At 50.6% G+C, this 23161-nt stretch overlaps 2 protein-coding genes across 2 annotated transcripts; both read left to right on the top strand.

Annotated features, from left to right (window-relative positions):
• The first annotated feature begins 103 nt into the window (after positions 1-103).
• On the top strand, positions 104-13481 carry SLC44A4 (solute carrier family 44 member 4). The gene is made up of 21 exons (XM_006041884.4): positions 104-235; positions 2112-2160; positions 2631-2704; positions 2842-2920; positions 4152-4251; positions 4335-4460; positions 4612-4672; positions 6069-6153; positions 6237-6320; positions 6605-6840; positions 6929-7028; positions 7486-7578; positions 7833-7935; positions 11127-11377; positions 11463-11557; positions 11669-11772; positions 11884-11957; positions 12179-12249; positions 12354-12448; positions 12574-12658; positions 13244-13481. Exons 1-21 carry the CDS (start codon positions 199-201, stop codon positions 13363-13365), a joined length of 2124 nt encoding a protein of 707 aa, XP_006041946.3. The 5' UTR covers positions 104-198; the 3' UTR covers positions 13366-13481.
• A 237-nt stretch (positions 13482-13718) lies between these two features.
• Positions 13719-17746, top strand: NEU1 (neuraminidase 1). The gene is made up of 6 exons (XM_006041887.4): positions 13719-14046; positions 14469-14661; positions 15363-15625; positions 16315-16497; positions 16677-16899; positions 17013-17746. The coding sequence occupies exons 1-6, from the start codon at positions 13888-13890 to the stop codon at positions 17237-17239; spliced, it is 1248 nt and encodes a 415-aa protein (XP_006041949.3). The 5' UTR covers positions 13719-13887; the 3' UTR covers positions 17240-17746.
• The last annotated feature ends 5415 nt before the right edge of the window (positions 17747-23161 follow it).

The following is a 23161-nucleotide window of genomic DNA, read 5'->3' as shown; positions in this document are numbered from 1 at the left end:
TCCATGAGCCCTGACCTGACCCACATCCCAGGCTTTCCTTCCTGCACTCCAACTTCAGCGCTCAGCTGAGTCCAGGAGGAACTGGAGTGTGTCGGGGACCACAGGCAGGGGAGGGGCTGTGACGTGTGCAGAGGGCGGGGCTGGTGGCAGGTGAGCCGCCAGGTCTCCCGGGCTCCAATCACTCCGGGAGACTGAGCCATGGGGGGAAAACAGGACCAGGACAAGGAGGCCTACGGTGAGGCGGAGGGCTGGGGGCGGTGAGGCTGGGGTAGGGGCCCGGAGCCGGTCAGGGAGGGGAGGCCTGCTCTGGAAATGGTGGCTGGGTTGACCCCAAGGAGAGGAGCTGAGGGCAGTCGTGGTCCCCAAGGGGAGGACCCAGGAAACAGATGATGGAAGAAAGAAGATAGCGTCAGGGTTCTTGGAGGAGTATGGGGTTCAGGGACTGGACCATTGCTGGGAGCCTTTGAGGAGTGAAGCTGTGATCTCCATGAGGAGGGAGGCTGGAGTCCCTGGGAGCAGAGGGTAATGTCACGCCTGGATTCCGGGGCCCCCTCGGAGTAGGGCCCTCGGAAATGAAGCCTGAAGGAGTCAGGGTCAGGGTCCTGAGCAGGGGAAGGAGTTCAGGGGCTGGAGGAGTGAGCCAGGCTCTGTGCTGCTGTGGGGAGGAACAGCTGGGGTCCCCGAGAAGAGGGGATGTTTCAGCCGGGACTCTTGAGTCTCCGAGAGGGGAAAGGTGTTGGGGTCTGCCTGCCAGGGTCTGTGAGGAATGGCAGGGGGAGTGGGTTCTGCTGAGGGCCCCTGTAAGGAGTTGGAGCTGCAGATGTTGGTGGAGAGGGGGCTGGGGGCCTGCCTCCAGGATCCCTGTTAGGAGGGAGCCCAGAGGAAAGAGGCAGCGGCCTGCTGGGGTTCCTGTGAAGGGTAAGGCCTGGGGAGGAAGGAGGCCGCTTGTCTCCAGAGTGTCTGTGAGGAACAAAGGCTGGGAGCCTGCCCCAGGGGTCCCAGGGATTAGTGTGGGGGCAGGGTGGGGGAATCTGCAGGGAGAGGAAACGGGGACCAGCTTCTGGGATCCCTGTGTGCAGTGAGGGCTGAGGGCCTGCCTGCAGAGAGTCCTTGGGGTTCAGGGGCCTGCCCTGGTCCGGCAAGGAGGGAACCCCAAGGGAGGGACCTCCCCGAGGCAAGGCTTGGTCAGAAGGGAGGTAGGGGAGGGAGCAGTGGGGACGCCCCATAGACTTCCTGGAGAGGTTTTGGGTCAATCATTGACATCATGTCCCAGAACCACGGAGGGACAGAGTCCAGGTCACCTGGGAGAAGGAGCCACACCCCTTCCCAGATTCTTACCCACCCCTGTGTCCCACATGGGACCCTGGCAGCCTGGCCCCACCTCCTCCCCGTGTGTACTCAGGGAGGACCAGGAACAGGACTTGTGGCCACAGCAATCTCAACTGCCGGCTCAGGTGTCAGCCTGACCGCTCCCCCGGAGAGGAGACTGGCGGCAGCTGGGGACTAAGGTCCCTTCAGGGCAGGAGGTCTACAGCGCTGGGGGTGGGTCTCCTCCCTCTCCAGGTCCTACGGGAATTGATGCCTTTGGCTCCAGCTTCTTTCCCCACAGCCTGGGGCCAGAGAGTGGAAGGAAGGGCTGGGGCAGACATGGAAGGGACTGTGCCCACCCTGAGTGGGGGTACAGAGAGGGGAAGGGACAAGGACTGGGATGTGAGAGCGACTGAGATGATTGAACACAGAATCCCACGTCCCAGCCAGAGAAGAGACTCGGGAGAAAGGAACCAGGGTGGAGGAAGGAGGTGAAGAGCCTTGAGGTGTGAGCATAAATGACCCATAAAAGGCCGCCCTTCCCCCCTACCTCCAAGGCCTCCTGGTTGGAGTTCACCGGGAGCAGCAAAGTTGCTGAGCAAGCCTGGATCCCACCCTCCCTGTTCTCTGCTCTCCCCTCCTGCCAGCCCTGCCCTTCTCTTTCTCCCTCCAAATTCCTGAGTGCCCTAGGACAGGGCTTAGGGTAGATCCTGCTGTGGGGAGGGGTTTGGAGAGACTAGAAATTGGGGGAAAGAGATGCCTCTCAATGTCTTACTCCCCACACTCCTCCCCCTGCCCTTCAGGGAAACCAGCCAAATATGACCCCTCCTTTCGAGGCCCCATCAGGAACAGGTAAGTTCTGGGCACTGTGCTGGTGGGGACAGGGGGGTGGACAGGGTCTTGGTTTTGCTTTCTATATACTGGAATATTGTTAAGAATCTTGTGGGAGAAAAAACTCCTGCCCCAGGAGAGTGGTGGCCCTGGGGAAACTGTCATGGGTGGAGGGGCCCAAGGGGCCTTCTGGGCTGCTGGTGATATTCTGTGTCTTCAGCTGGGAGCTAGCTACACGGGCAAGTGTCCTTTGGGAAGATTCACCCAGCTGAGCACTTCTGAATGGTGCCCTTTCCTGTGTTAAAACTCAGAAGAAAGTTTACCCATCCAGGAAAAGATTTTTCTTAAAAAAAAAAAAAAAGTTGTAAAATGAAACCTACCCATGCCTACTTTCTAGCATCCCCCCAACTCTCCAAAGCATGACTCCTCCAGACCATGCTCCCCCTACCCCAGCACCCCCTCTCCAGGTGTCTCCCTCATTTCTCCCCCAGGAGCTGCACAGATATCATCTGCTGTGTGCTCTTCTTCCTTTTCATTCTGGGTTACATCGCCGTGGGGATCTTGGGTGAGTTTCTGGCTGGGCAGAGCTGGGGCAGTGGCTGGGGGACATTACTGTCCCAGGGAGGGACCGTTCCATGGCTGTTCCCTCTTAAGTCCGTGTGCCCCGCTGCTGGTGATTTATCTGCATGTCTCTATCTGCAGCCTGGGTGTACGGAGACCCCAAACAAGTCCTCTACCCCAGGAACTCCACGGGGGCCTATTGCGGGATCGGGGAAAACAAGTGAGTATGAAGACAGGAAAGAGGGCAGGAGGGAGGTGCAACAGGAGATGGACAGGGGACCACTCCACCTCAGCTTCCCTGAATCTCACCATGTAGAACAGCCCCCACTGCTGGCCAGTGGCTTCCCAGACACCCAGAATTGGGAGGCAGCAGAGTCATGGTTTGGAGAAGGCAATGGCACCCCACTCCAGTACTCATGCCTGGAAAATCCCATGGACGGAGGAGCCTGGTAGGCTGCAGTCCATGGGATTGCGAAGAGTTGGACACGACTGAGCGACTTCACTTTGACTTTTCACTTTCATGCATTGGAGAAGGAAATGGCGACCCACTCCCGTGTTCTTGCCTGGAGAATCCCAGGGGCGGGGGAGCCTGGTGGGCTGCCGTCTATGGGGTCGCACAGAGTCGGACACGACTGAAGTGACTTAGCAGCAGCCGTAGCAGAGTCATGGTTGAGTGCGTGGGTTTTAGAGTTCAGAGACGGGCATTTTCATCTCCATCTGCACTAAGTTCTGGTCTGTGATCTCTGGCAAGAGACTCAACCTCTCTGAACTTGGAGTTCCTCTTCTGAAACACAAGGATGATTCCAGAAGCAACACTATCAGTCCCAGCATACAGTAGACGCTTGATACATAGTGAAGCTGCTGGGACTTCCTTGGTGATCCAGTGGCTAAGACTCCATGCTCTCAATGCAGGGGGCCGAGTTTTGATCCCTGGTCAGGAAACCAGATCCCACATGCCATAGCTAAGAATTCACATGCCACAATCACAGATCCTGTATAACTGCAATGAAGATCCAGCACAGCCAAATAAATAAATATATAAATATTAAAAAAAAAAAAAACAAACACTAACATTCATATGGCATTGACTATGTTCCAGGCAGGCAGTGTACTTTACACACACAAACTCATTTCAACCTTGTGAGGCAGGTACTATCATTTCACATCTGATGGAAATGAGGTGGTGAGTGGTTAGGGTCATAAAGTTGGGTGATGATCTGGCTCCAGAGTTCAAGCTCTTAACCATCTGTTAGCAGTGGCAATGCTGAGTTCCTTTGGGAAACTCTCAGGTGTCTCCCACACCTCCCCAGCTGGGCTGAGCTTCATGGGGTCAGGAGCTGGGTGGTGCGTGTCTGGGTCACACTGGCCACATCTGGAGGTACAGCCCTGGCAGTCCTTCTCTCTCCCTGAGCTTGACCAAGCGCTGATGCATGTTTCCTTCTCTCCTACAGAGAGAAACCATATCTCCTATACTTCAACATCTTCAGCTGCGTCCTAAACGCTAACATCATCGCGATCGCCCAGAATGGCCTGAAGTGCCCCACGCCCCAGGTCAGAGTCTGGGGCCTGCATCTGTCCCCCGACCTCCCCCCAGGGTCTGGGTACCAGCCCCTCAGCATGCTTTCTGCCCCCAGGTGTGTGTATCCTCCTGCCCAGAGGCCTCATGGACCGTGGAACCGGGACAGTTCTCACAGACGGTCGAACAGGTCTTCTATGCAGCAAATAGGAATTTCTGTCTGCCAGGGGTGCCTGGGAACATGGTGAGGGCTGCCCCCAACATCACCAGGGAGCGTCCATAATAAGGGAAGATGGGAGGGGGAGGGGGAGATGATCATGGTGGGAGAAAGGAGATGACTCCTTCCTTCATCCTGCTCTGTGTCTGTGTGTCTGTCTGTCTTCCCCTGCCTCCAGCAAGTACTCCAAAGCCTGCAACAGGAGCTCTGCCCCAGTTTCCTCCTGCCTTCCACTCCAGGTGAGAAGCCACATTCCTCTCTCAGACAACATCCAGTCCTAGGTTTTTGAGGAAACCAGGCTCAGAGTCAAGTCACACAGCTGCTCTGTAACAAAATAGGAACAGGCATCAGGTCTTTTTTTTCCTCTGCTGATCATCCTGGAGTCAGATCACCAGTGCTTATTATGCACCTGCTGCATGCCAGTCTCCAGGGACAGATGAAGTGAAGATGAAAACTGCTTCCTAGGTGCTGAGATCAGAGGTGTTCACAAAGCAATTGCATGAGATTCCCATGAGAACATACATGGGTGAATGTACACATGTGCATTTACGTGCAGGCACAGGAAACGACTGGAAGGACGTTCACCCAAATGTTAAAGGGACTGTGTCTGGTGATGGGATCATGGTTGATTTTTTTTCCCCCCCCAATAGTGAATGTTATTTTTAACAGGAAAAAAAAAAAGAAAGAAAATTGAGGGGAATTCCCTGGTGGCCCAATGGTTAGGGCTCTGTGTTTCCACTGGAGGGGCCACGGGTTGGATCCCAGGCCAGGGAGCTAAGATCCTGCAAACCTCATGGAAAGTATAGGAAAAAAAATTTTTTTTAACTATAGCATGAGAAAAGATATCCAACTCTCAGTGTGTGCAATAGGAAGTATCTCCAAATGAGTGCTCCAGAATCAGATAGATCTGGGTTTGATTTCTAGCACTTTCCAGGTGTGTGGTCTTAGGTAAATGACTCAGCCTCTCTGAGCCTTGTTTTCTTATCTTTAGAATGTAAATGCCAAAGAAAGCATGACAAAGCTGTTGTGAGGGTGGTGATAAATGGCTTTGTAGGCACGTAATAGGTGCCAGAGGAAAGGGGTGGGCGCGGGGTGAGAAGGCTTCCTGGAGGAGGGGAGATGAAGATGGAGCTGAAGGGGGCATAATGGATGGAATTTCTAGAGGAGGGAGAGCGAAGGAACAGAGGGGAGAGGAAAGGGGCTGGGCTTAGACGATGGGGACTCACAGCCTGAACGTCAAAAGTGGACACTCTCCAGGGTAGGGCGTCTAGCAGAGTGAGAGCCTGGAATGCCAGGTCCCGGCTGTGCCGTGTCTCTCAGGCACTCTAGCAGAGGTTTAATTGAAGGATGGCAGGGGTGGGAGTGGAGGTGCTGCAAGAGGCAGGAGGGTCTAACCCAGGCAGTGGCAGGGAATGGGGGAAGGGGCATGAAGAGACAGTGAAGGCAGCCGGACTGGGCTCCTTGGGGCAGGAGCTCCCTTTCTGCTGTGGAGTCAAGAACTGCCCTCTGCAGGGTGCAGAGCCCTTCTCTACCCTGTCCTAGCAGCAGTTTGGGGGTGGAGGGCTGGGGGGGGCCAGAGACTTTGAAGTCAGCTCTGTGGGACCCCCCTCCCCGACCCCGGTTCTCTCCCTCCAGCTCTGGGGCGCTGTTTCCCATGGACCAATAGTACGGTGCCTGAGCTCCCAGGGATCTCCAACACATCCATCTCCCAGAGCATCAGGTGGGCAATCCCTTGCCCTTCCATCTCTGTCCCACCCCGCCTTTCCACTCACAGCCCCATCTGACTCTGTCTCTCTCCAATAGTGGTCTTCTCGACAGCCTCAATGCCCGTGACATCAGTGTCAAGATCTTTGAAGACTTTGCCCAGTCCTGGTATTGGATTCTTATGTGAGTCACCAGGTTCCTCTGCCCTCTTGTCCTTCTTTTCTCCCCACTGTGCCTCTCTGTCCCCTAGACCACTATCTGAAACAGGATCTTTGGGCAGGGGAGGAGGAGCCAGGGGTCCAAATGGATCCCAAGTCCAATAGGATTTATAAGAAAAAGGGGGTGGAGGGTAAAGTGCTTCTGATTTGGAGACATTAGGGGTTTGAGGAAAGACATCTGTGGGCCTTTACACAGGGAAAGATACGAGCAATGTGGGGTGACTCTCACTTATGTTTCCCTCCCCACAGTGCGCTAGGCGTGGCTTTGGTTCTAAGCCTGCTGTTTATCCTGCTTCTACGACTGGTGGCCGGGCCCCTGGTGTTTGTGCTGATCATAGGGGTGCTGGGCGTGCTGGCGTATGGCATCTACCACTGCTGGGAAGAATACCGCGTGCTGCGGGACAAGGGCGCCTCCATCTCCCAGCTGGGCTTCACCACCGACCTCAGTGCCTACAGAAACGTTCAGGAGACCTGGCTAGCCGCCTGTGAGTGCCCCACCTACCGTGAACCACTGGCTGCCCAAAAGTTGCCCTGGCCCTGACCCAGGCCCCTCTGCCCCCTGTCTGCCCTCAGTGATCATACTGGCTGTGCTCGAAGGCGTCCTGCTGCTGATGCTCATCTTCCTGCGGCAGCGGATTTGCATCGCCATCGCCCTCCTGAAGGAGGCCAGCAGGTCAGGCCTGCCTGGGAAGGAGAAAGGGCAGAGGGCAAAGGGGCGGACCCGAAAAAGGAGCGCTGGAAAGGTGGCAGGGCAGTGGAGGAAAGGGGGTAGCATAGCATGGTGGTTAACAAGTGAAAAGTGAAAGTGAAGTCGCTCAGTCATGTCTGACTTAGAGACCCCATGGACTGCAGCCCACCAGGCTCCTCCGTCCGTGGGGTTTTCCAGGCAAGAGTACTGGAGTGGGGTACCATTGCCTTCTCCATCTGTGACTCTAGTTTCCTCTAAAGTTCTCTTGAGCCTGATTTATTCAATTCAGTCCTTCCAGTGAACACCTACCATGTGCCCAGTCTTAGGGGTATGGGGCAGGCCCCGGAGAGGGCAGAGGTGTGGCCTGTGCCGGGGTCAACCCCAAGAGAGGATGGGGTGGATAGGGGGGTAGACTGATGGACTGCTCTCATCTCCCTTGCAGGGCTGTAGGATACATAATGTCCACCATGTTCTACCCACTGGTCACCTTCGCCCTCCTACTTGTCTGCATTGCCTACTGGGCTATAATCGCTCTGTATCCTTTGCCCACGTGGCTCACCCCTCCTGAAGCCCTTGGGGGTTGGGGGCAGGGCAATACTAGTGCCATCGGAAGAAGGCACCCCTTCTGCCCAGCAGAAACAGCCCTGCTGTGAAAGAGCAAGCACAGGCTGAATTTCAGCCCCTCTGTGCAGTGAGCAAGCTGCTCAAGCGCCTGGGAAGGGGTGGCTGAGGAGGGGAGGGGATCTGTGGAGGCCCCCCGTCACCGTGCTTTCTTTGACTCCCCTCTGGATTCCTGGCCACATCGGGGCAACCCCAGTACATGTTCTGGGCGCCCAACAGCAGTTTGCCCGGCTGTGAGAAAGTGCCCATGAATACATCATGCGACCCCATGGTGAGGATCTGGGGGGGTCGTGGAGGGCGTCAAGAGGGCTGAGGGGACCTTAGAGGTCAAGTGGTCCAAACCCCTCATTGTACAGAGGAGACAGGACCAGAGAGGGCAAGGGGCTCACCCAGGGTCACACAGCAGGCCCCTAGCAGACTCCAGATCTCCCACGGAGCACCTCCCCCCGTCCCTTGTGCTGGAAGAGGAGGCGTGCTGTGCCGCCAGGCCCTGGGGCAGGCAGATCCCAGAGCACCGCCCTCCCTCCTCAGGATGCTTCTCTGCCCAGAGGAACATTAACCATTTCATCCTTTCTGTCTCACTTCACTTACCTGTAAAATGGAGATAATCTTAATATCTGTGCTTCAGGGTAGCCGAGAAAGGACACTGGGTACATGAAAGTGCCTAGCATAATGGCTGGCACCTGGTAAGAGCTGGTATCTGTAGGTGGGTTTTGTTTAGGTTATTTTAGTCTTCCTCAGAACACACTGTTCTAGGCAACAGGCAGGTGGGTTCCCTGGGTGCCCGGGAGAGAAACTGCTTCCCCAAACTCGCCTCTGTGAGCTTCCCAGGGAGCTGGGGCTGGACTGCTGGGCATTTACTGTCAAAGCTTTCATGTGGCCACTGCATCAGAACTGGGACCATGGGCTGTGCCCACAGGCATTGTTTAGTTGCTCAGTTGTGTCCCACTCTTTTCGACCCCATGGACTGTAGCCCACCAGGCTGTTCTATCCATGGAATTTCCCAGGTAAGAATACTGGAGTGGGTTGCCATTTCCTTCTCCAGGGGATCTTCCCGACCCAGGGATGGAACTTGTGTCTACTGCATTGGCAAGCAGATTCTTTACCCCTGAGCCACCAGGGAAGCCCGCCCACAATTTGCCGCACTCTGAAAAAGGAGAGGGAGATCACTTAGGAGAATCCAGGCACTGCTTATACAAAGCCCCAGATGAAGCAGTTGTTGCTTTCAACCTGCTTAGGACCTAGCGGGGGCAACGGACACAAACCCACAATTACATAAAAACTGGAAAGTAGTTTCCCTCTTGTTATAACATTTCAAACATACAATCAGCTTCAACAGTTATCAAGATTTTTGTCACATTTTATGGAAAAACATTTGGGTTTGTTTTTTTTTTTTTTTTTTTTTTTTTTTTTGCTGCATCATGTGGCATGTGGGATCTTAGTTCCCTGACAAGGGATAGAACTCAAGCCCCGTGAAGTGAAAGGATGGAGCCTTAACCACTGGACTGCCAGGGAAGTCCCATGGAAAGAGAAGTTTGTTTGTTTGATTTTTTAAGTATCATTGATGTACAATATTATATAAGTTACAAGTGTATAGCATAGTGACTCACAGTTTTTAAAAGGCACACCCATTTTATAGTTATTATGAAACACTGGCTATATTCCCCATGCTGTAAATATATCCTTGCAGCTTATTTTATACCAAGTAGTTATATTGCCCCATCCAGCTCCCCTCTCCCCACTGGTAACCACTAGTTTGTCCTCTATGAGTCTGCATCTTTTTGTTATATTCACTAGTTGGTTGTATTTTTTAGATTCCACATGTAAGTGATATCATACAGTATTTGTCCTTCTCTGTCTGACTTATTTCACTTAGCATAACATCCTCCAAGTCCATCCATGTTGCTGCAAATGTTCCTGTTTATGGCAGAGTAGTAGTTCATTGTATATATTGATATACACCATATCTTTGTCCATTCATCTGTTGATGGACATTTAGGTTGCTTCCACACCTTGGCAAATGAAAATAATGCTGTTATGAACATTGGGAGAGCATGGATCTTTTCCAATTAGTGGGTTGTTTTCTTTTTTTTTTTTTTTTGAGAGGTAGTATATATCCAGAAGCGAAATTCCTGGGTCATAATGGTAGTTCTATTTTTAGCTTTTTGAGAAACTTCCCACACTGTTTTCCACAGTGACTGAACCAATTTACATTCCCATCAACAGTGTACAAGGGTTTCCTTTTCTCCATATCCTTGCCAACATCTCTTGTATTCTTTTTGATGACAGCCATTGCGACAGGTATGACGTGATATCTCATTGTGGTTTTGATTTGTAGTGCCCTGATGATTAGCAATGTCGAGTATCTTTTCATGTGCCTGGTGCCTATCCACATTTCTTTGGAAAAATGTCTGTTCAGTTCTTCTGCCCATTTTTAAATCAGGTGTGTGTGTGTTTGCTTTTCTTTTTTATGTTGAGTTGTATGAGCTGTTTTTATATGTTGGCTATTAATCCCTTATTGATCGTGTCATTGGCAAATATTTTCTCCCATTCAGTAGGTTGTTTTTTTCATTTTTCAACAGTTTCCTTTAATGTGCAGTTTAGTAGGTCCCACTTTAGGACCTTTGCTTTAGGAGACAAGTCTGTGTTTTTTACTTTTTATTAGAGACATTTGCAGACACACAAACATGGAGAATCCCCATACTCAGATTCCATAACCTTCAGCTTTCTGTTCTTTTTCTGTCTCCCCACCCATTCCCCAACCCCCTGCAATTTTTTTTTTTTTCCTGGAGCTTTAAGAGGCAAATTCTGAACACTGTGCCATTTCATCAATAAATATATCAGGATGGATCTCAACAGATAAGGACTTTTAAAAAGCATAACCATTACACCATTATCACACCAAGCAAAATGAACAATTCCTTAGTATCATCTGGTACCCAGTCTGTTCAACTTTGCTAGACAGTGTTTTGGTTGAAGTTGCAGAGGCTGCTTTGGAAGAGGACAGCTGATGGAGTCCAAGGGAGAGCTAGGCACTGGTCACACTGCTTCCATACCATTAAGGCTTGGTTACAACAACAGGGCTTCTCAGGTGGCGCAGTGGTAAAGAAGCTGCCTGCCAACACACAAGATACAAGGGACAAGCATTCAATCTCTGTGTCAGGAAGATTCCCAGGAGTAGGAAAAGGCAATCCACTCCAGTATTTGTGCCTGGGAAATCCCAGGGACAGAGGAGCCTGGTGGGCTACAGTCCACGAGGTCACAGAGCCAGACACAACTGAGCCGCAACAGCAGCACAGCCTGGGAGCTCTTGTGCTATTGCAGAGACTGGAGACTGAAGGAAGCAAATTATGCTCATACAATAGGCAAGCTGAACCCTCTCTGAACCCAGAGATAAATCTGGAAGGAACGGGCTTCCCCAGCTCTGGGACGGCTGTTTCCATCCTCTGCCCTCCTCCACAGGAGCAAGTGAACTCCTCTTGTCCCGGGCTGATGTGCGTCTTCCAGGGCTACCAGTCCACAGGCCTGGCACAGCGTTCTCTCTTCAACTTGCAAATCTATGCAGTTCTGGGGCTATTCTGGACCATCAACTGGGTACTGGCCCTGGGCCAGTGTGTCCTGGCTGGGGCCTTTGCTTCCTTTTACTGGGCCTTCCACAAGCCCCGGGACATCCCTACCTTTCCCCTGGGCTCTGCTTTCCTGCGCACACTCCGGTAAGTGCAGGGCAGAGGAATGGGAATTGTGAACCTAGGAGGCCCAGGGGTCCTGGGGCTGCCTCTGACCACCAATTCCCTGCAGTTACCACACGGGATCACTAGCCTTTGGAGCCCTCATCCTGACCCTGGTGCAGATAGCCCGGGTCATCCTGGAATACATTGACCACAAATTGAGAGGTGAGCAGAGGCTGGGGGCTGGCCGAGGCTGGGCTAATCAGCTGTATCCCTGATGGGGCAGGAGCGCCTATCAGGGGCCAGTGACCAAACATGAGCCTTTCTTACCCCCAGGAGCCCAGAACCCATTGACTCGCTGTATCTTGTGCTGCTTCAAGTGCTGCCTCTGGTGTTTGGAAAAGTTCATCAAGTTCCTGAACCGCAATGCATACATCATGGTGAGTGTACTACATGAGCAACCCCTTGCTCTGGGCACTCCTGACCCTGACCTCCCACCCTGGCCCAGGTGAGCTCACCACAGCTAACTCTGAAATTGCCACCTCACCCAGATTGCCATCTACGGGAAGAATTTCTGTGTCTCAGCCAAAAACGCCTTCATGCTGCTCATGCGGAACATTGTCAGGTCAGGCTGACACCACCCCACCCCCCACCCCACCCCTGTCATCTCCCATCCACAAGTGTGCTGTGCTCAGAAGGGCCTTGAGCTTGGTTTAATCTCTGCTACCTCCATTTTGAAATGTGAACAGCTTTCATTTTGCATCTATCACAGCAAATTATGTAGCCAGTTCTATTCTCAGCCCAGGCAGGCCTCTTATCCCCAACCTATTCCAACACCTTATACAGGGTGGTCGTCCTGGACAAAGTCACAGACCTGCTACTGTTCTTTGGGAAGCTGCTGGTGGTTGGAGGTGTAGGTAAGGACCAGGGAAGGGAGTTACAGGGACAGAGGACAGGGGTGCTGGACAGTTTAAGAGGTGACGTCAGAGGAGTGATAGTGACGTCCAGATTTCTCCCATAGGGGTCCTGTCCTTCTTTTTCTTCACGGGTCGCATCCCCAGTCTGGGTAAAAACTTTGAGAATCCTCAACTCAACTATTACTGGCTGCCCATCATGGTGAGTGACACGTTCCCATCCCCACCCCCACTCCATACCTTCTCATCCTCTCACCCATCCACCCCGCCCCCACCTCATTCTCCAACTCTCCAAAGGAACACTATCAGGAGCCTTGTGTCTTCCAGGTCTCCATCCTAGGGGCCTACCTCATCGCCAGCGGCTTCTTCAGTGTTTTTGGAATGTGTGTGGACACTCTCTTCCTCTGTTTCTGTGAGTGACAAGACAGCCCCCCCACCTCCTCTCCTCAGCTTAAAAGATCGTTCAGGCTCTTTAGGAGATGTGGTGCTTCTAGAAACAGTGACTTTGTGAGTTATAGGAGCCAGAGCCTCTTCTAACATCCGCGGGGCAGGTGTTTGGGAAGAACGGAGGGAATTCGCTCCCAGGTTCCTGGGCTCTCCCGAGAAGGGGCATTCTAGGGCAGAGGCCTCTGGTATGTTCCCGAGAAAAACTAGAGAAGAAATTAGCCCCAGGAGACTTCCCAGCAGGTGGCTGTAGTGAGTGGGGAGTTCCTTACCATACTGTGGGCGTTTATTCAGAGTTTCCTGTGTACCAGGCTCTCTGTCAAGCAACTGACATGTATTTTTTCCGTTAACCCTTATCACGCTATGAAATATAGTATCGTTCACCCTACTTTACAGATGAGGACACGATTACATAGGTTACAAAAACTGCGCCCCAAACCAGCCGGTGGTGGTGCAGTCTGGAAACCAGGCAGCTGTCTCTTAGTCCCTCATTTTCCCGGGTAGTGGGGTTGGTTCCCAAAGGTTCGCTCTTACGGTCTCTGTCGCGCCTTAGTGGAAGACTTGGAGCGGAATGATGGCTCAGCAGACCGGCCCTACTACATGTCCAAGAGCCTTCTGAAGATTCTGGGCAAGAAGAACAAGGGGACCCCGGGAGACAAGAAGAGGAAGAAGTGAGAGATGCAGCCCTGATCCTGGACTGTCTCCCGCCTGTACAGCCTTCCCGCCTTCCAGATCACGCTTTTGTAGTAAAAAGATTTTATTAAAAAATTGCTATTTTGTTTTCTCAAAAATTCTCGGACTTTATTTCATCCATGATTACATGCAGCCTTTTTAACCTCGCCGGCTCTTTAAAGTAGGTCCCGCCCCCATGACGTAACCCAGATCCCTTGACCAATCAAAAGGCTTCTGCTGAGTAATGCCAGCCCCCTTCTTCACCCCATCCAATACGGTTTCCGCCCGGGTCACGCGCCCCAGGGCTTCAAAGATGGCCAATTGGAAGAAGTGGCTCTGAAGCGCTGAAGGTCACGTGCAGAGTCCTGTGAGGACCAGTTAGAGTCGCGGAAGCGCGGCTAGGCGGCTGGGTGTGGGCCGGGTTTGGGGTAGACATCTGAGCGTTTAAAGGGCCGGGGTTAGTTGATCGATTCCAACCCGCGTCCGAGTCCTGGGGGCCAGGGTTGTGACCGCCGCGAGGGAGAGATGACTGAAGAGGGACCCAGTATAGTGTCCTTGGGCAAACTCAGGAGACCGCGAATGCTGCGATTATGGGGAATCTGTAGGGTTCAGATATTTTCCGCGATCTTCATGCTGATGTCTCCTGCAGGAGTCGGGGCCGGAGCAAAGGATGACTTCAGTCTGGTGGGTCCTCATTCGCATAGCTCCGTCCCCGACCCACGCGGGCTATCTGTGCCCGGTTGTCCCCGCCGGGACAGGGGCTGCTGATCGCTTTCTCCTCCAAGGAACCCTCCGACCCCGTTTCCTCCTTTCCTAGTCCCTTTCCCTCTCTGGGTCCTTGTCCTCTTTCCCTCTGAGTCTCCTCTTTCAGGCTTCTTCCCCATTTGAGGTCTCCCTGTCCCTGAGAGCTCATTCTGCCGTCGTAGCCCCTTCCTCGCTCTGAGCCACCAGTTTCACTCTAACTCTCCTCGGGTTCCCCTTAGTTCTGGGACCCCAGCTCGCACACCGGATCCCCATCACTCAGCCTCTCCCAGAGAAATCTGACTCCAAGCCTCTCTTCATTCACCCAAAGTCACCTTTGTTCTGTTGACCCTTCCTCTTCCTAGGTTCATCCACTTGTGACCATGGAGCAACTTCTGTGGGTGAGTGGGAAGCAAATCGGCTCCGTGGACACTTTCCGAATCCCGCTCATCACCACCACTCCTCAGGGCACTCTCCTTGCCTTTGCTGAGGCCAGAAAAATGTCGACATCGGATAAAGGAGCTAAATTCATAGCTCTTCGGAGATCTATGGACCAGGGTATAAAGATGACTGGGTCACAAGAGGTTGGATGGGTGGGGAGCTTGACCTGCCTTTAGGGGCCTAGGGCTGCTCGATCCCTGAGAAGTAGAGAGAACCTAAAGGAGGGAAGGTGTCAGGGCAGTGATCTGGAAACTAATATCACCAAGGACTTGAGCATACATTCAAACATTTATTGAACACTTACTATATACTTGGCATTGTTCTAGGTTCTGTGAATACAGTTATGAACAAAACAGAGCAAAAATCATTGCCTTCATGGGATAGGGAATGGGGAGACAGACAATATATATAATAAATAACTAAACGTATTTTTTGTGTTGAGAAGTAATAAATACAGTGGAAAAAATACAAAATAGGGCAAGAGATAAGGAGAGGGCTAGAGTCTGACTGCAATGTTAAGTACATGATCTTTTATCAGACTCAGAGGAGGTGAGTGAGCCTTGAGAAAGAGCATGCTAAGCAGTGTAACAGCTTAGATGCCCCAAGGAGGGAGGGAAATATTCAATGAATGAGGAGTTTGTGTGGCTGGATGGAGTGAACAAAGGTAGAAGGTCAGAGAGGTAAGGAAGGGCAGGTCTTGTAGGCCTCAGGGCCATCATAAAGCCTTGGGTCCCTAGCCAGGAGGTGAAAATGGCAGGGAGTGGTGGAAAGAGCACCTTCAAAGTGCTTACCCTGGGTCTCTTCCTTTTTTTCTTTAGGCAGCACATGGTCTCCGACAGCTTTCATTGTGGATGATGGGGAGACCCCAGATGGGCTGAACTTGGGGGCAGTGGTGAGCGACACGACGACAGGCGTGGTCTTCCTTTTCTACTCCCTCTGTGCTCATAAGGCTGGCTGCCAGGTGGCCTCTACCATGCTGGTGTGGAGTAAGGATGATGGTGTTTCCTGGAGCTCGCCGCGGAACCTCTCCCTGGATATAGGCACCGAGATGTTTGCCCCAGGACCGGGCTCTGGCATTCAGGTCTCTGTCCTGAGATGGGTGGAAGGAGCTGCTTTGTAGAGAGTCTGCCCCATAACGGACCCCCTCGCAAAGACAAGATCCTGTGAAGTCAGATTTTTCTGTCTTAGATGGGATTCCGTGGAAGAAAGGGACGTCCTGGGAAGAACGTTCTACCCAGGGAAGGTGGAATTTTGCCAGTGGCATTCCATCTGGGGGTTGTCCACAGGGCTGCCCCAAACCATGTAACAATCCATGAACCCTGGCATGGTGCAGTCCACGGACTCACAGAGAGTCGGACACGACTAAACAACTGAACTGAATCCATGTACAGATTAGAAAAAAATTAGAAAATCCCATGCAGATTAGGGAAAAAAACTCCTTCATTTGGGCAGACACAAGCCTGTGCCATGGGCCACAGCTTGGTCCATGAACACAGGTTGGGTTTAAGCTCCCATCTGATGCCTGTGGCTGGGCCTCCTTGTCCTTTGCACAGCCTGTCCAGAGTATACCCTGTATGCCCCCAAGGAGTTTATTCTGCCAAAAGCTAAATTCAGTCAGTGGGTGTTTGCAAGTCTTGCGGGACCCACAGCTAGGACAGAACGGAAGGGTACTGGGTGTATCCTCAAACTTAGGAGGTGAGGGGTCCCCCTTCCCTGCCTCTGAGCCTCCTCAGTGTCTCTGTCTGCAGCATCCCGATCCTCTCCCCACAGAAACAGCGGGAGCCTCGGAAGGGCCGACTTATCGTGTGTGGCCACGGAACGCTGGAGCGGGACGGGGTTTTCTGCCTGCTCAGCGATGATCACGGTGTCTCCTGGCGCTACGGAGGTGGGGTCAGCGGCATCCCCTACGGCCAGCCCAAGCGGGAAAACGACTTCAACCCTGATGAGTGCCAGGTGAGGATTTCACCTGTTCCCCACCCGCCTGACCTGCTCTGCCCTCCAGAAGCCCATTTTACTCAGACCCCGGGTCTGGCTGCCCAGCTCTGTGCCAGCCAGCCTTGCTCCCTCAGGGATGGGGCCCTGGGCCCTGCCCCTGCCCTGGGTCTTCCTGAATCCCTCTTCTCTCCACTCAGCCCTACGAGCTCCCCGACGGCTCAGTCGTCATCAACGCGCGGAACCAAAACAACTACCACTGCCATTGCCGCATCATCCTCCGCAGCTACGACGCCTGTGACACCCTGAGGCCTCGGGATGTGACCTTTGACACGGAGCTCGTGGACCCTGTGGTAGCTGCAGGGGCTGTAGCCACCAGCTCCGGCATTGTCTTCTTCTCCAACCCAGCCCATCCAGAGTTCCGTGAGTATATGCCAGGTGGGGTGGGGTGGGCAGGGGAGCCCCTGTGACCGAAAGAAGGCCGCCTTGTCCAGGAGGGAAGCCCTTCGTCTCCCTGACTCTGCTGCTGTTCCCAGGAGTGAACCTGACCCTGCGCTGGAGCTTCAGCAATGGTACCTCCTGGAGGAAGGAAACGGTCCAGCTGTGGCCGGGGCCCAGTGGCTACTCATCGCTGACCACCCTGGAGGGCAACGTGGGTGGGAAGGACGAGGCCCCACAGCTCTACGTCCTGTATGAGAAAGGCCGGAACCAGTACATGGAGAGCATCTCTCTGGTCAAAGTCAGCGTCTACGGAACACTGTGAACTGTGCACCTGCCATGGGGGCAGAGGGCCCTGAACTGAGACTCAGGACCGTAGGTCTGTAGAGGGTCTGCTGGAAGAGCCTAGAGGACAGTTCTACCTTCCTTTCGACTCTAGCCTTTTGCAAAATCAACTTATCTTTGACAGGGAGATCATTCCTTTAAGACTGAAAACCTGGCTTCTCCCACCCAGGAGGAGCTGCCCACACCTGGGAGCGCTTCCCTTCCACATTGTGCACCCCCCTGCCCTTTCTGCCCTCCTGGGACAATGACTGGTCCTTTTCTTGGGCAGGGCTAGGTGGGCCTGTAGCATTAAATAAATGTGAACTCAGGGAACTGGGGAAGACTTACCTCTTTGGGGTAAAATACTGGTTTTGGAGAGGGTTGATAAAAGTGCTAGGAGGGCAGGACATTTGGCTTCAAGAAAGGATGAGGGGCACCATGCACTTTGACTATTTATGAATCAAAATGTTTGTAACTTAACATTTTTAATGAAGGAGAATGAATATTTGCAGTGTCTCTCTGTTTCTGTCATTGCGCGTCTTCGTGTCTGTTTTCCCTGTGCACACGTGTGGGATGGGGAGTGAACTTGGGGAAGGAAGCTAGTGTGCTTATTGACTGTGAAAATCTGTGACTCTGGCAAGTCAAATCCTCCTTTTTGACTTCACACTCTTTCCTATCACAGAAGAAGTTCGCTCTTCACAGGTGTAATGAGGAGTAGGAGGAGGAACCTCGTAAAAGAATTAAAAACCAGCTGCATTGTAATTCTAAGGTGGGATGAGAAGCTATCCTCCATGAAGCAGGGAGAAGGTGTGTAAAATGCAGGTGAGAAGCTTCTCCCAGGCCAGCCTGGCAGAGAAATAAGCACTGTGGCAATTACATGTGAAAATAGCATTTCGTCCTAGAGGAGATGCTGTGAAAAGAGCCTGTAGCTGAGTGGGACAGCCACAGCTTTCCTCTGTATGGAAAGAAAATGCAATGCCTGGATAAGATGGTAGAAATGTTCAGGACTTTTTTTTTTTTTTGGCTGTGCTGGGTCGTCGTGGCTGTGTGGGCTTTTCTTTAGTTGCGGTGAGTGGAACTTACTCTTCCTAGTGGTGCTCAGGCTTCTCGTTGTGGTGGCTTCTCTTGTGGAGGACAGGCTCTAGGCACTTGGGCTTCAGTAGTTGCGGCTCTCTGGCTCTAGAGTTCAGTCTCCGTAGTTATGACGCACCGCTTGGTTGCTCCTCAGCATGTGGAATCTTCCTGGACCAGGAATCAGACCAGTGTACCCTGCATTGGCAGGTGGGATCTTATCCACTGCACCATCAGGAAAGTCCTCAAGACATTCTTTATGTCTTTATCATAAAGAGACGAGGGCCGCATTCATTTGCAGTTAGAGATATCTTTTACTTTCAACTGCATTTATAAGAAAATGTTAGAATAATTTATTCTATCTGATGGAAGAAGTAGAATATATCCTACTGGGTGTAAAGACAAGGTGTAATTTTGTTATGTTCTATCCAGAGTTTGTGGTCAACAATGTAATACTGGATTTTTCATTTTATAGACATTTTCAAAAATACAAAATTAGAGAAAATAGCTTAGTGAACCTCAAGTACCACAACATCCAGTTTCAGCAGTTAATCAAGATGTTACCACGTTGCATCGTCTGAACCTTTTGTCTATTTCCTTTGTTGAAGTATTTTAAAACAAATCCCAGACCTCATGACATTTCACCCCTACATTCTTAAGTATGCATCTCATTCTTTTTTTATTACATTTTATTACATAACCATAATGCTATTGCAGTGGCCACAGGACTGGAAAAGGTCAGTTTTCATTCCAATCCCAAAGAAAGGCAATGCCAAAGAATGTTCAAACTACCACACAATTGCACTCATTTCACACGCTAGCAAAGTAATGCTCAAAATTCTCCAAGCCAGTCTTCAACAGTACGTGAACTGTGAACTTCCAGATGTTCAAGCTGAATTTAGAAAAGGCAGAGAGGAACCAGAGATCAAATTGCCAACACCCGTTAGATCATCGAAAGAGCAAGAGAGTTCCAGAAAAATATCTGCTTCATTGACTAAACCAAAGCCTTTGACTATGTGGATCACAACAAACTGTGGAAAATTCTTAAAGAGATGGGAATACCAGACCACCTGACCTGCCTCCTGAGAAATCTGTATGCAGGTCAAGAAGCAACAGTTAGAACTGGACATGGAACAACAGACTGGTTCCAAATAGGGAAAGGAGTACGTCAAGGTTGTATATTGCCACCCTGCTTATTTAACTTATATGCAGAGTACATCATTCGAAATGCCAGGCTGGATGAAGCACAAGGTGGAATCAAGATTGCCGGGAGAAATATCAATAACCTCAGATACAAAAATGACCCCACCCTTATGGCAGAAAGCGAAGAAGAACTAAAGAGTTTCTTGATGAAAGTGAAAGAGGAGAGTGAAAAAGTTGGCTTAAAACTCAACATTCAGAAAACTAACACCATGGCATCCGGTCCCATCACTTCATGGCAAATAGATGGGGAAACAATGCAAACAGTGGCTGACTTTATTTTTCTGGGTTCCAAAATCACTGCAGATGGTGACTGCAGTCATGAAATTAAAAGTCGCTTGCTCCTTGGAAGAAAAGCTATAACCAACCTAGATAGCATATTAAAAAGCAGAGACATTGCTTTGCCAACAAAGGTCCATCTAGTCAAAGCTAGGGTTTTTCCAGTAGTCATGTATGGATGTGAGAGTTGGATTATAAAGAAAGCTGAGTACTGAAGAGTTGATGCTTTTGAACTGTGGTGTTGGAGAAGACTCTTGAGAGTCTCTTGGACTGCAAGGAGATCAAGCCAGTCAATCCTAAAAGAAATCTGTCCTGAATATTCATTGGAAGGACTGATGCTGAAGCTGAAACTCCAATACTTTGGCCACCTGATGTGAAGAACTGACTCATTGGAAAAGACCCTGATGCTGGAAAAGACTGAAGGCAGGGGGACAACAGAGCATGAGATGGTTGGACGGCATCACCGACTCGATGGACATGAGTTTGAGCAAGCTGCAGAGTTGGTGATGGACAGGGAAGCCTGGTGTGCTGCAGTCCATGGGGTCGCAAGGGGTCGGACATGACTGAGTGACTGAACTGAATGCTTTTGCACACCCAAAACATTCACAATAACTGTGATATACTCTAAAACCCAAGTTGGTTATTCAAATTTCCTCAGATGTCTTACTTTAGTTGATTTGTTCAAACCAGGATCTCAAAAAAAAAAAAAAAAACAACAAACCAGGATCTCAAGAAAATCTACTCATTGCATTTGGTATTTCTTAAATCTCTTTAATCTACAGTAGTTCACCTCTCCTCTCTTTTCTCTCTCTCTCTTTTATTTTATTTTTTTGGATACCATCTACACAGAAGTAGGTTCATTTTGTCCTGTAGAATGTCCTGTAGAATGGAGTGTCATTTAACTTTTTCCTCCATCCCCTGTGTTTCCACTTACCAAACCTGAAGGTTTAATTAGATTTGGATTCCTCCGGGTGAGGAGGAGCGTAGGACAAGATTCCTTCTCAGGTGCCGTGTGTTTCCTGTTGTGCTCCCTCAGGAAGCAAGTCCTGCTTGCTTGTCCCTCTCTTGAGTAAAGCTGAGGGTAAGTGGTGTGTTCAGATGGCCATTAACTCTGCTGTGTAAGGTTTCCCCATCAACCTTCCAACTGACAGTTACATACACAGATGAGTTTTGCCTGAATCAGTTATTTCATGAGGGGTTATGAAATACTGGCTTTTGAATTATATTATTTTCTCTTCACTTATTAACTGGAATGCTTTAATGAAAAAGAAGTGTCCCTCATCAAGGTTGTTGGGTTACCCTGAAGCATGGTTCATATGGGAAAGGCAGGATAAATGCCTCCTTTCTCCCCTTTCGTTGCCAGTTCTCAAAGTAAACTGATGTGTTCATAGTACTTTACCTTGGCCGGTAAACCACGTTGTTACCACACAGGACATACATACAGAGGCGGAGTCTGCCGGCCTACAGGGAGGACATGGGGATGTCTGAGAGAAGAAATATGAAGAGGGAAACACAGGCGGCCTGACTGGGGGCAGGGGATCCGCCCTGCTTTTCTGACACAGATGGAGAAATAGATACTTATCAGAAATAACTGGACTTCCCTGATGGTCCAGTGGCTAAGACTCCACTCTCCCAAAGCAGGAGGGCAGGGTTCAATCCCGGGTCAGAGAACTAGATCCCACATGACACCGAGTTCACATGCAGCAACTAAAGATCTCAAATGCTTCACCCAAGTAAATAAATATTTTTAAACTAAATGGTGGCGTAAGAACCCCTCTCTAAGTGCAGGAGACAAGACACATGGGTTTCATCCCTAGGTTGGGAAGATTCCCTGGAGGAGGGCGTGGCAACCCACTCCAGAATTTCTGCCTGGAGAATCCCCATGGACAGAGGAGCCTGACAGACTGTAGTCCACCAGGTCACAAAGAGTCAGACACAACTGAAGCAACTTAGCACGCACACAAAAACTACATAGAAGGAAATGAAAAAATAAATAAATAGAAGGAAAAAGATAAATAAATGACCTCTGGGTAATTCGGTAAAAATACAACCACAAAGGTTGGGTGAATGACCCAACCCAATGTGTATTGAGAGAGGGGAGGTTGGAGGGAAGAGTGAAGATGTGCAATCACCTTTGTGCTTCAGTATCTTAAGCCCAGCTAACTTGGTGATGTTCCTATCAACCAATTTAAGGAATGTTGTTCAACCTTCACCAAGCTTGCTTTTGTTATTTTGGAATTCCTCAAGCCATTCAAGTGCCCTCGCCGTTGGAGGTAGAAGCCTGGTAGACAATAACTAACACAGGTTCACTGAGAATGTCGTGCCAACCCCAGTGGCAGGTCCTTGCTCATTGCTCTAAAAGGAGAGATCAAGGGGAGGCCAGTGTCTCAGGATGTCTGAGTCTCAATGAGGCATTTGATACCGTCATAAGGAACCAAAGGAAAATTTCTTGGACCCATGTATACAAAAAAGAGGGGAAATTCATTTACCACCACTGGAGGACCCTTTTACACTTTAATACCAACCTCTTACATGATACTATAAATAGAGGAAAAGAATGAATCATTTCCCTTACCTTTGCAGGAACAAGTAATTCAGGTTAAAGTACCAGTTGATGAGAGATTACTTATTTTATAGGAGAATATAAAAATAAGTATAGAAAAAGTAACCAAATTGGAAAATCATCATTTTGCAAACATGAGTGGCAGTTCCCGTTTGAAAGGCGCCCTCCCTGAACCTAGACAGCATATTAAAAAGCAGAGACATTACTTGGCCAACAAAGGTCCGTCTAGTCAAAGCTAGGGTTTTTCCAGTAGTCACGTGTGGATGTGAGAGTTGGGCTATAAAGAAAGCTGAGTGCCAAAGAATTGATGCTTTTGAACTGTGGTGTTGGAGAAGACTCCTGAGAGTCCCTTGGACTGCAAGGAGATCAAACCAGTCAATCCTAAAGGAAATCAGTCCTGAATATTCATTGGAAGGATTGATACTGAAGCTAAAGCTCCAATACTTTGGCCACATGATGCAAAGAACTGACTCATTGGAAAAGACCCTGATGCTGGGAAAGATTGAAGGCAGGAAGAGAAGGGGATGATAGAGGATGAGATGGTTGAATGGCATCACCAACCCAATGCACATGAGTTTGAGCAAGCTGCGGGAGTTGGTGATGGACAAGGAAGCCTGGCAAGCTGCAGTCCATGGGGTCACAGAGTCAGACACAACTGAGTGACTGAACTGAACTGAACTCCCTGAACCAGGAGAACAAAAAGCTGAGACCAAGAGAATTCTGTAGAAACAAAACTTGTTGGGAATTTCCGAGAGGCCCAGTGGTGAAGACTCAGTGCTTTCACTGCCATGACCTGGGTTAAGTTCCCGG

The sequence above is a fragment of the Bubalus bubalis genome, chromosome 2 (assembly GCF_019923935.1).
Source record: "Bubalus bubalis isolate 160015118507 breed Murrah chromosome 2, NDDB_SH_1, whole genome shotgun sequence".
NCBI classification, from domain to species: Eukaryota; Metazoa; Chordata; class Mammalia; order Artiodactyla; family Bovidae; genus Bubalus; species Bubalus bubalis.
The sequence above is the reverse complement of the archived record's forward strand: the minus strand, read 5'-3'. Positions and strand labels throughout refer to the sequence as shown.